Source organism: Equus asinus, chromosome 1, assembly GCF_041296235.1.
Source record: "Equus asinus isolate D_3611 breed Donkey chromosome 1, EquAss-T2T_v2, whole genome shotgun sequence".
Taxonomy (NCBI): domain Eukaryota; kingdom Metazoa; phylum Chordata; class Mammalia; order Perissodactyla; family Equidae; genus Equus; species Equus asinus.
In genome coordinates, this window is record NC_091790.1 from 22,583,415 (window position 1) to 22,596,216 (window position 12,802).

Here is a 12,802-nt window from a genome sequence, read left to right on the forward strand (position 1 = left end):
TGAGCCAAAAGATGTTAAGAAAAAAGTCGCCCATAAAGCAACTCTTTGGACAAAAGAAGAAAGAAAAGTACTAAAGATACCAATGTTTCGATTTTATAATCATTCAAAAAGAAAAATATTTAAAATCTGTGCCAAATGATTTTCTTTTACAGGAAACAATAATCAAAATCAAGAAATTTGAGTGCAACTGTAGAATGGTTTAACGTTCATTTAGATACTTTAATGGACCAACAATGAAAGAGTTCTCATACTTACATCACCCAAGGTTCGTTCCAGACATGATGTCAGCTTCATTAAGCCGAGAGAAATAGCAGGGGATTGACGACTTTCCAAAGCGTCAAATACTTCAGGAAATAACTGTTTAGAATAAGACATATGTTAAATTTGCGCTTAGTGAGAAATATTTCTCAAAGTAACAATACTATCAATGAAATTCAAACCTCTAAAGATTTCAGTTAGCGTATTTTAATGACTTGTTTGGTATGGGTAAACATTTTCTACATAAACACAGTATCAAAAGAATCAAGAAAATATTTTAATATCTGAGGAGTTTTTTGAAAGTTCTCTCTATATTTAAATGTTTGTTAAAAGCAATAAGTCTGGCATAACTGTAAATTGAAACGTCAAATATTTTGACCGAAATCTTATTTCCTGTTTTGATTAGTTCTTAAAAATAAACATAAGGCAGCTCACCCTGCCACTCATGAGAGCTATTACAAAGGGAGAAGCGACGATCCTTCTGCTCTACATTAGGAAATTCAAAGAATTTTACAACAGACTCTTATAGTTACTGCCCTATTGTGGACAAGTGAAATGGTTGGTTTGAACCAACCAACAAACCAACCAAAACAAGGTTTGGGCATGGTCCCAAACTACCCTCCTCCCTTCCATTCACCCTCGCCAAACCAAGCATCCTCATCTCCAGTCTCTGGGCCCACTGTCTCAAGAATGCCTTACTATCCATCCACAAGGTCTTTCCTTTTTCTGGAGCAGTCCATTTTTCTCTGTCCCAGGACAGTGCCCATGCACCAAGCTAGCTCCTCAGCCCTCCATTCTGATCCTGCATCCAAAACCTTCTTCTGTTCAAAGGATGTGCCTCTCAGCTGAGGCTTCGATGACCGCAGAACAGTCCCAAGTTGCCCTGTGACCCTAAGCCTTCTTCACAGTTGGAAGGCCCTGAGGATGGAGACCCCTTTAAAATTAGCAAGTAACAAGGGCCTCTAAGTGGAACTTGCAAAGTCTTTTCTTTCTAAAGGTTGTTTAAAAGCCAAACCTCTGGAAAACTTGTCCATTGGAGCCATGGTGCATATCGAATTTCAAACTGCCCCCTGGTCAGAGATAACAAATGTAAGTGGACGGCCTCACACACAGGGCCCAGCAGCCTCACGCTTTCCCAGTAATCCAGACCCTGGGCTTCAAGGACAAGAAAACAAGTTTTAGTACCACAGACCCATACCAAGTGATGAAAAATGTCTAAATTATCAAAGGAAAATTGCTTTATGAAATTTCCACAAAATCAACAACCAGTTTATAGTTGAAGTTACACTAAAGATACTCATATATTGTTGGAAATAAGTTACATAGTGTTTATCTGACTGTAAAAGAAAAATATACTGTCAGTAGAGAATCTGGAAAATACAGAAAGGTTCAAACGAGAGAAAAAACATTTCCTTCAATTTCTTTACTTGCATTTAGGTTTATACAAAATCAGGTTCATACTGTATATATATTATATTTTAACCTGACTTTACTTTTTACTGAACATTATTAGACTGTGAGATTCCCAATGAAATTATTTTAGAACATATCTATAAGATGAATATTTTGTTGTTTTCATTTTTTTGATAAGTTTGGAGCTGAACATTCACACGGTGCTCAACGAAAAAATTTAAAAGGTGAGTCTCCCTCCTGGCCGCCCGATTCTCCTTCCTATAGCAGAACTGTTACTAATTCCTTGGGTAATCTTGGAAATACTTATACTTACACAAGCAAATACAAATACATGCTCCTCCTATTTTTTTACATAGCCATATAGCTAACAGAGATTTCTGAATCAAAAAGATGGGCCCCCTCGTTCTTTCTCACTACTGCAAATATTCCCTTATGTGCATTTTTCCTAACTAACTTAACCAATCCCCTACTGCCTGACATGTGGCTGTCTCCAGTGTTTCTTCTTTTTTACTACCTCAAAATGCTGCAAAGAGGAGCCTGCACAGACACCACTTTCATACCTGTAAATATGCCTGACTCCAATTCCTGGATGGAATTGCTGGGCCAGAGCACATTCGTTTGTAATTTTTATAAGTATTATGAAATTTTCCAACCCCAATCCCTGCTCCAAAAAATGTCCAAGAATGTGCAGAAGACCTTTAAAATAACTGTGTAATGCATTACTGGTCATTTCATACCCTTAATTCATGTGACTTCTACTTTCTTCCCTTTTCCCCCTGGATTACTGGCCTCGAGCTGACATCTGTGTCATGCACAGCCCCTCCACCCCCCACTGCCTCCCAACCCCTCCTTCTCACACAGCATTTTCTGGGCCCAGATTTTTGTTAACTCTTCTATGCGTCTCTGGACTCATTCTCTTGCTTTTCACACTGATTCCTGTTCTCTTTTGAGTTAGGCCTGCATTACAACATCCTCTAATCAAAAGCAGCAATGGTCAGAAAGGGACACTTTACAGATCGAGGTATTTTAAATGCAACAGTTGTGGGGCAGAGAAAGTACAAACCTGACTCTGTATAAAGCACACAGTCTGTAATTGTCTGCCAGCACACTTCACCACTCTGAGTTACAATACTATTGATATCACAGCGTTCTCTGACTTCAAACCCAAGTTTACATATCATATCATACACTGAGGGAGACAGACAGGTGGTAATAGGATCCTCTACTAATACCTGAAATATAAAACATAGAAGACACTGTTTAACAGGAAATAAAAACAGAGGACTATTAATTATATATTTAAATCATGAGGAAATTCTATTCTATCTTAAGTACAGACTATACTCAGGTATAGCTACTGTCAACACACTTTCTGGCTATCATGAAAGCTGTATGATTAAAGCATTGTGATGAAATATAAAGATACTTTGCATATTTTCAAATAAAAATGTGAAGATTTAAAATTATTTTATTAATTACAATATTTGTTAAGATATGAGTTTACAGGAGCTCAATGTGTTTTACAGACGAGCACGTTACTCCTTTCAGCATTCCTTTACTATCCCAAAGTTATCAAAATAAGCCTTTTTTTATGGGCAGTGGGAAAGCAGAAAACCAAGCATAATATACTAAAACAGAAGTAAAAAGCACACCTCTGATCCCTACGTTATGTAAAAGGCAGCAAACCACACTGCTTTTTCATGAAGGATTAAACAAAACCAAAATCCTCATAATTATCTCCTCACTACACTAAGATCATCCTATAAACCTGTGTTCACATTCTGGGTCTGAAACTGACCTAGGCGGCGTCTGCGTTCTAGCAGTAGTGAGGTAGTCCTGCCAGCTCCCTGAATTGGGAAGCTGGCCAGTTTAATTCCTCCACGCTGTTAAGCATTGCCTTGTCACCTTGTTCCCTTGTCCTGTTCCCCAGAAGCTTCACTTCCCACTCTCAGCCCTGGCTGTCAACTGATCCTAGCACATGAAACTTGTGTGAATATTCAGTGATTCTCCATGACTCTGCAGACCACAGCTTACTCAACGAGTCAGGGCACTCGAAGGGACACTGCAAGACAGCAGGGGGAAGAAGGGACTTGCTCCTGCAGCCTGGGGACTTCCTGTCCACTTTCTATTACTTTGAGCGTTGCCCCAGCAGCAGCAGTGCCCCCTGCTGCAGCAGCTGAATCCAGTCTGCAGTTTTCCCGACACTTGTAGGCCGAGCTTCCACACTGTGCCCCCGCAAGAGACACATCACCACCTGTCCAGTGCCACCTCAAGAGCCTGCTTCCCACTCGCCAGCCCCTCCACGTAGCTTAGCAGCACAACTGCCTCCTTAGAGATCTGAGTTTGAGTACTTGGGGACCTTTCTCTAAGTTTCTAAGTTTTAAAATTCCCACCACTTTTCTTAGTTTCCTCGGTCCTATGGGTAGTGACTACTTGGCCAGCTGCCATCTCCACGATACTTTCAGAGATCTCTTTTTATCCTTTTAGATATCTAGTTAACAATGTTATACCTAGTTAACTCTTTATATTAAATTCTCTCAGTTCAAAAAAGATATAACACTAAAGGGTTATTTTCACATCAAAAGGGATTCCTTGAATTTTTAAAAAGCATTCGAACTCTAAAGGAATGGGCTGTGGTTCTGGAGTGACAGGTGGCAGGCAGAAATGATACTGTCACACAAAAGCCCATCTACCACACTACTAAAGCCAGCCGTGGACATGGCAACTGAAGTTTTGAGAAAGGTTTTTGATAAACAAAGGTCAAGCAATGGATTGGAGTACATGAGGAGGCCATTTGGTGTAAAATTAACTCAGCCTGACCTTGCTTTCCAAAAGGGCTTGACATGGCCATCGAGCATGTATTACGTATGTGCTTTAAGCGTTTGCTGTGTCCCAAAGACAAGAACAAATACCCTTAAGATAAAGATGCAACTGCCCCCAACTTGGCATTTCCTTAAGGATGAGCATCTCTCCCTACACCAGGAACTGATTGCTGCGCTCAGCCTGTGATCACTCAGCTCCAAACAACAGACCCGCTGCCTGCTGTGTGAACAGCAGTGCTGTGCCAGCTGGGCAATCTCCCAACTACTGTAAAAGGGACATTCCAATCACACGTGATAACGCTCTTCGGTGGGATTTAACCACTCTGCACACCCCACTTTGGCGCCCTTCCTTCCTTGGGGAAGGAAGAGCCCGGGCTAGCCCTCAGATCTGGCTCATAACAAACTCACCCCAATTTTGATCTATAGCTTGGTTATGGATTATCTGCCTCAACATCTTTCTTTGGGTTGTGGCTGCCCTATCAACACAGTTGCCCCTCAGCCTCAACCAAACTGTAAGACCCTGGAGCACAGAGACTAGGTCTTACACAGCCTTGCACCCCAAGGCCATGGCGTAGCTCCTGGCGCACAATAAGTGATAAGAGTTACTGAATGGTTGGCTCCTCCTACCCTGGGCTGAAACGCACTCCAAGTCTCCCCACCCTCAGCCACTGGCTACCAACAGACGCACAATTCCAGAAGTTGGCTTTTAGATGAACTTTTCAGCCCATACTCTCTTGGACAAGACCTCACTGTTAATGAAGAAATAAAATCGAACGTCAAATAAACAGATGAGACGCTGCAATACTTGAACTGTCCCATGTACTAGTCACGAAGGTGGGTCCTCCCACCAGCAGCCAGAAACCCTGGGCGCCTGCAAGTGCACGCACACGTGGGCAGCCACCCACACCCTTATCCTGACTCCTCACTGGCTGCCCAGAGCCCCGGGCTCTGGAGCAGTAAGGCTCAAATCCAAATTCTTCCTCCGACTCTTTCTACCTCTTGCCTTGCAAGTTATTTAACGTGTCTGAGCCCAGTGTGAACTGTCAATTGTGCCAAATACCATCACCTTCCGGGGCTGCAGGCACTACAGATAATACGTGAGGAGTACCTAGCACGCAGCACTCAAGACGCAGAGCTATGGCTAACACTGACGACAAACGTCTGACGTCTGACGTCCCAAGGCGGGAACGAGTACAGCCCTCCCCGGCGTGCGGTGCGCAGCCGCCCGCGAGACTCGGCGACTGGGCTCCAGTAGTCACCGGACAGCCGCGGACTCACGGCGACGGCACGTGGGCGCGCGGAGGCGGTCCTGGCGGCGACGCAGAGAAGCGACACGCGGGGACGAGCGCGGGGGGAACGCGCCGCCGTCGCGCGCTCGGCCGCACGCCCGGCGCCGGGTCACGCGTTAGAGCCCGTCCGTCCCCGCGCGCGTGCGCACGGCGTCACACTAATCCTCACACCCTCTGTTCGCCCGCGTGGCCCAGGGAGCTGACAGGGAGGGGGCCCGGAGAACAAGCGCCGGTGCCCCCTCACGCCGGGAGCCGACAGCGCGGGAGAGGGGACCTGCGCAGACGCAGACACGAGGGGGCCCGGAACCCCGCCCAGGAGCCCGCTTGGAGCCGGTGGGATAGGCAGACCCTCCCGCGCCCCCCGCCAAGGCCGCCCCGCCAGAGGGGTGCGGCCAGCACGGCGGCGGGCGCCGGGCCAGCACGGGCGCGCTTCCCGCCCGCTTTACCTCCATGACTTCCGGCTCCCGGCCGCCGGCGCCGCGGGATGACGCAGGGAGCGCTCCGCCCCTACCCTGCCTCCCTCTTGCGCTCACGTCCGGCGGGAGCGGCGCATGCGCGAGACCTGCGCTCTCGCGGGAAGCTGCAGAGACGTTGAGGGCGGACGCGGACGGAGGAGCTGGGCGTCTCGGAGAGCGGGCCAGGATGGAGAAGCGAGGCCGAGGCGGGAAGCTGCCGGCAAACCAGCCCGCTCAGCAGCCACCGTCGACGCCTCGGAAAGAGAGGAGGCCGAGCATGTTCGAGAAGGAGGCCGTGAGTGCGGCGACGGCGGGGGGCTCCCCGGCAAGGGCGGCGGGGCGCTTCCGGTGCGGAGCGGAAGTCCGCGGGCCCGCCCTGAGGCCGCGTGCTGGCGGACCGTGGTGGAGTCCGCGTTCCCGGGTCGGAAGAGCCGACGAGGCCGTCTGCGACCCTCTCCAGACTTCTCAGCCTACGGGTTTCCTAAGCGTTTTGTCCCTCTTCACGGGAATACGTAATTGCAGTGTATCTGGTGGCATCGCACAAGCCAGAGGCGGTCTTACCCGAAAGGAGCGAGTGTGGTGGATTGAAGACAAGACAGGTGTGTGAGATGCCAGCGGAGCGATGAGATGTTACGAGATCTTGAAAACAGCAGCACTGTCGGTGTTGGAAGAGTATACAGGAGGAAAAAGTTAAATTGAAAATGTCCTGCACCTTATCTTGTCTGAAACTGTAGGAAATGCCATTCGATTTCATTGGTGGTGTAACCCTGGGGTTTCTATGTGACCCATCACTGTAATCGAGATTCACCTTTTATGGAGACTTTAAGGGGGAAAAGTTTGTGCAGTGAGACAAAACTGTGCGATGATAGGGCTGAGACCAGAACCAGTGCTCCGGGCTCCTGGTCCACGCGTCTGTGTGGTCTCCTTTCATCACCAATTCATGGGACCCGTGATTGATAGGGAGGAGGGAAGATAACAGGTAAAACACTAATTTTTAGAGATCCTAAAACATTTCAAGTGTCAAAAAGAGAATTCTCAAAAAAAGGTCGTGGCAGTGTTTGAGGTTCCAGTGACAGGTCTTTGATGTCTGCATTTTGCAAAGGAAAGAACAAACCAAAGTAGGAGAAAAAAATGGGGCGAGTTCACACAACTGAGAAAAAGCAGAGCCAGGCTAGAAACCTTAACCTGTGGAACTTTAAATGTTGTGCCCTCAGAAACTGCTGCATTGCCTCACAATAAGTGAGTAACAGATAGGTCACCTGCAGTAAAGAAAAATGTATTTTGAGGCAGACAGAGGTGCCTTTTATAAACTTCGAGTCTGCCAAAGGTCTGAAGTCTTGAAAAATGAGTAAACCTGAATCCAAAAGGAGGACACACATCGGTACACTTGGTATATAGCCAAAATCTGGGCAGAAGGGGATACAGACCAAGGCAGTTCTTGTTTATATGATCTGGATGTGATCAACTGTAGGTGTCCTTAAAATCTAGGCTTCTACACATAAGAAATGTGAATAGATGAATAGTTGGGAAGATGCTGAGAAGGGATTCTGCAAATGCTCAGTAGATGTCTGAGGACAGTGAGCCAACTTTCAGGTGGCTGATAATTCCCATGTTCCTGGGCATAGGAAAAATTAGGACATACAATTCGGTCAATATAAACATCTTTTGACTTTAGCTTGCATCCATTTCTTTTCTAGTAGTGGGATCTTGATTTTCCTTTGGAGAATTAATGCATCCCCCATTGGGTAGCATTTCAGTGGGACTGTCAGTCAGTTTCCTTAACTGTATGGTGAGAATAAGACCAAAACTAGGCTAATTAGATGAACTCTTCCTGGAGTGATGCAAGAAACTGCTTTAGTTTCATCCATATTGAGGGTGACCTGCTGAAGTGGCTCGTGTCTGGTTCTTCAGCCTTCTCTTTCATTCTGTGAGCTTCTCCATGTCTTCCCAATTAATACAGCTTTGCTTAACAAGAATGATTTCTTATTTCTTACAACCAAAGATCCCAGAACGTTAAACGCATTACAAAAAGTTGAAAACTTGATTAGTCTCACTTGTGTACATTTGAAAATCTTAAATACTGGAAAATGGCATTTAGAAATACACCAATGTAATGGCATTCCATGACCAAGCTTGGTTTATTCTAGGATTATAAGTACCGTTAACGTAAGGAAATGCCGTATCAATAGGTTGAATAATTAAACTCAGGTTGTTTTAGTAGATGCCAGAAGTTGATCATATTTAAAACGTATGCCTAGTTTTCAGAAGTGATTACAAATATTCTTCCTTAATAAAGGGATGAAATACTCTTAGTAAAGAGACTACTAAATTGGAAGGCCAATATGATACATAAGGAAGAAATGTAGAGAAGTGAGTTTTCAGCATAATGGAATGTTGTTTTCACACAGCAGGTGCATGCCCTCTCCTCAAGGGAATCATTGTGGTTGGGAGCCACTGTTTATGGTGCAGTGTAGTTGTATCCCTTGAGTATATTGTGGGGAGAAAGAAGATAATTACCCTAGGGAACTTTCTCTTAATGAAAAACACCAAAATAAATATTTTGTTTTTAAGAGGTTTAGGGAGCTAGTAATGCTTCTCTTCCCCAACTAAAACATAAAGCAGCCTGGCAGATGGTGAAAATAGTAGATTTATTTCTGATAAAGGACTGCTTCTGGCAGCCAACATGAATAACTCCTACCAGAAGCTGCTGAAAATAACAATGTATGAAGCAGTTGTTTCTATCAGTTGGTTGTAAGGCCAGACACAGTAGTGATCTCTGAGAGGGGAACAGAAAGGTGAGGCCCAGGATTTCCCCTAATTTACTGCCTGGTGAGGGATTCCAGCTCACATCTTATGGAGAGGTCACCCTTAGTTGAGAAGGATTTGGGAACCAAGATAGGCCAAGGTGTTATGAGTCTGCAGAATAGAGTATTAGCAGAGAGCTGTACAAACAGCTTCAGAGATGTGCAGAGGATTATCCTCAAGTCTTCAGATTAGTGCATCAGGTGAGGAAACCACCTGTGGCCAGAGAAAGAATCACTCAGAGGAGCAGGAAAAAATCCTTGGACTTATGTGAAATAGTTGGTGTTCCCACCAGGAAGAATGGAAAACCATGTAAATCACAAGAGATTGGTTAGAGTGCTGAGAAGTGTGTTATCTCAGTAGTGTGGGGGAAAATATTCCTACACTTGAAGATTTCTCTAACCTGGCCTTTCAAAGCTCAAAAACAAGCCTCAAGAGAATTTAACTCTTTCCAAGTTACTACATTCTAGAAGAAAGTTCAAGAATATTTACAAGGGTACAAAAATGTATGCAAATAAGGTAAATTCACAATGTGTGTCCAATTAAATATTAGTAGACCTACAAAGAAGCAGGAAAATACAATGCAAAATGAGAAGAGACAAGCAATAAAACACCCGGAAACGATGCGGGAGAGAATTAGTTACTAATTCTCTAGTACTAAAAAAAGATACTAAAGCAGTTATGAAACAGTTGTATTATATTAGTTTTTATCAAATTAGTTATATAATATTTATATTATAAAACAGTTTTTACATTCTGTATGTTCAAGCATGTAGAGGAAAGATTGAGCAAGCTAAATCAAAATCAAACTTCTACAGATGAAAAATACAGTGTCATATGTAAAATATAATGAATAGAATTAACAGCAGATTTGACAATACAGAACAAGGGATTCGTGAAGTTAGAGACAGCAATGGAAATAAAAGCCTGAAAAAAAAAATTAGGAGACATCAACGAGCTATGGAAAAATTTCAGGCAAAAATTTTGTTCTTATGTTTTAAGTCCCCAAGTGACGAGAGGAAAGAGGACAGACAAAAAAAAAAATTGAAGAAATAATGGGTGAGAAGTTTCCAAATTTGATGAAAACTAGAAACCCACAAATCAAAGAAGCTTGATGAATTTCAAGCACAAGAAACATGAAAAAATTATGCTGAGTCATAATAGTCAAATTGCTTAAAATCAGTGATTTAAAAATTTAAAGGCATGCTAAAGCAATCCTGAGAAAAAAGAACAAAACTGGAGGCATCAGGATCCCTGACTTTAAAACATACTACAAAGCTACAGTAATCAAAATAGTGTGGTACTGGTACAAAAATAGGTGCGCACATCAGTGTAATAGAATTGAAAACCCAGAAATGAAACCACACATCTATGGGCAGCTAATCTTTGACAAAGGAGCTGAAGGTATACAATGGTGAAAAGAAAGTCTTTTCAACAAATGGTGCTTGGGAAACTGGACAGCCACATGTAAAAGAATGAAAATTGACCATTGTCTTTCACCATTCACAAAAGTAAACTCAAAATGGATGACAGACCTGAAGGTGACACTTGAAACCATAAGGCTTCTAGAAGAAAATGTAGGCAGTACACTCTTTGATATCAGTATCAAAAGGATCTTTTGGGACACCATGTCTTCTCAGACAAGGGAAGCAATAGAAGAAACAAATGGGACTTCGTCAGTCTAAAGAGCTTTTTCAAGGCAAAGGAAAACAGGATTGAAACAAAAACAACCCTCCAATTGCGAAAAAATGTTTGCAAGTCGTACAACCAACAAAGGGTTAATCTCCATAATATATAAAGAACTCACACAACTCAAAACAAAACATCAAACAACCTGATCAAAAAATGGGCAGGGGACTTGAACAGGCATTTCTCCAAAGAAGATATACGCATGGCCAATAGGCACATGAAAAGATGCTCATCATCGCTGACCATCAAGGAAATGCAAATCAAAACTACACTAAGATATCACCTTACACCTGTTAGAATGGCAAAAATAACCAAAAGAAAAAGTAGCAAATGTTGGAGAGGTTGCGGAGAAAAAGGAACCCTCGTACACTGCTGGTGGGAATGCAGACTGGTGCTGCCACTGTGGAAAGCATTATGGAGATTTCTCAAAAAATTAAAAATAGACACACTGTATGACCCAGCCATCCAACTACTGGGTATCCAAAGAACTTGAAATGAGGGATTTCAAAAGTCCCATGCACCCGTCTGTTCCTTGCAGCATTATTTACAATAGCCAAGACATGGAAGCAACCTAAGTGCCCATCAACTGATGATTGGATAGAGAAGATATGGTATGTGTATATATATATACACACACACACACACACACACACACACACACACAATGGAATACTACTCAGCTATAAAAAAGGATAAAAGTGTCCCATTCACAACAGCATGGATGGACCTTGAGGGTATTATGTTCAGTGAAATAAGCCAGATAGAGAAAGACAATCTGTATGACTCCACTCATATGTGGAACGTAAACCTGTAGACAAAGACAACTGATTAGTAGTTACCAGGGGAAAGGGGGTCTGGGGGTGCGCATGAAGGGTGAAGTAGTGCACCTACAACATGACTGACAAACAATAATGTACAACTGAAATTTCACAAGGTTGTAAACTATCATAATCTCAATAAAAAGTTTTAAAAAAATTTAATGGCAACTAGAATAAAAAAACTTCAAGTACAGTTGTGCATCGCCTAACAATGAGGATGTATTCTGAGGAATGGGTTGTTAGGTGATTTTGTCATTGTGCAAATATCATAGGGTTTGCTTACACAAACCTAGATAGTGCCTACTACACACCTAGGCTGTATGGTTTACCCTATTGCTCCTAGGCTAGGAACCTGTACAGCAGTTTATTGTACTGAATACTGTAGGCAATTGTTACACAATGGTAAGTATTTGTGTATCTAAACATAGGAAAGATATAGTATAAATATGGCATGAAAAATTTAAAAAATGATGCATCTGTGTAGAACATTTACCATGAATGGAATTTGCAGGACTGGAAAGTGGTCTGGGTGAGTGAGTGAGTGGTGAGTAAATGTGAAGGCCTAGGACATTACACTACCATAGACTTTATATGTACACTTAGGTCACCATAAGTTGATTTTTAAAAATGCCTTTAATAATAAATTAAGCTTAGCTTACTGTAGCTTTTTTACTCTATGAACTTATTTTTTTAACTTTTTGACTCTTGCAGTAACGCTTAGCTTAAAACACACATTGTTCACCTGTACAAAGATATTTTCTTTATATCCTTATGCTATAGGCTGTTTTCTTTCTTTAAATTAAAAAAAAATACTTTTTATTTTTTTGTTGTTAAAATCTAGGACACAGCGCATGCATTAGCCTACGCCTACACTGAGTCAGGAACATAAATATCACTAATGATCCGTACCTCCACATCTTGTCTCACTGGAAGGTTTTCAGGGGCAGTAACAGATGGAGCTGTCATCTCATATGATAAAGCTTTCAGATGGAATACCTCCTGAAGAACCTCCCTGAGGCTCTTCTTAAGGAGGTGTCACTCTTTTCAGAAATATGTCCGTGGTGGTTTGCTTGATTTGTTTCTTTTTTTTTTCATCATAGATTTGCTTATAAGCAGATAATGCACCATGAACATTCCTGTCAATGAAAACTTTTTGGTGTTCCAGTCCATGTTTTCAGACTTTTTTAGGAGCTTGTTGAAGTCTGTAATAGCTTTTGCTAAATCCTTCACTGTAAATTTTCTTGAGAGTTCTTTTT

At 42.9% G+C, this 12,802-nt stretch overlaps 2 protein-coding genes across 7 annotated transcripts in view; one reads left to right on the forward strand and one right to left on the reverse strand.

Annotated features, from left to right (window-relative positions):
* ERMARD (ER membrane associated RNA degradation) overlaps window positions 1–6,336 on the reverse strand; it is a 27,727-nt gene extending 21,391 nt beyond the window's left edge. Inside the window, exons 1-4 of one of the 6 annotated variants that reach the window (XM_014865745.3) lie at window positions 6,229–6,336; window positions 2,735–2,903; window positions 1,274–1,413; window positions 256–357 (exon numbers count right to left, since the gene is read on the reverse strand). In XM_014865745.3, the coding sequence (XP_014721231.2) occupies window positions 256–357; window positions 1,274–1,413; window positions 2,735–2,903; window positions 6,229–6,234 (417 nt within the window). In that variant the 5' untranslated portion in view covers window positions 6,235–6,336. Of the gene's footprint in view, window positions 1–255; window positions 358–1,273; window positions 1,414–2,734; window positions 2,904–3,469; window positions 3,605–5,601 lie in introns of those variants that run through there. The other 5 variants (XM_070513116.1, XM_044760761.2, XM_014865749.3 and 2 more) reach the window with 5 other exon arrangements.
* The window catches only part of DYNLT2 (dynein light chain Tctex-type 2), a 22,909-nt gene continuing 16,336 nt past the window's right edge, over window positions 6,230–12,802 (forward strand). The window contains exon 1 of the mRNA XM_014865750.3: window positions 6,230–6,532. Coding sequence (XP_014721236.2) covers window positions 6,233–6,532 — 300 coding nt within the window. The 5' untranslated portion in view covers window positions 6,230–6,232. The remainder of the gene's footprint in view (window positions 6,533–12,802) is intronic.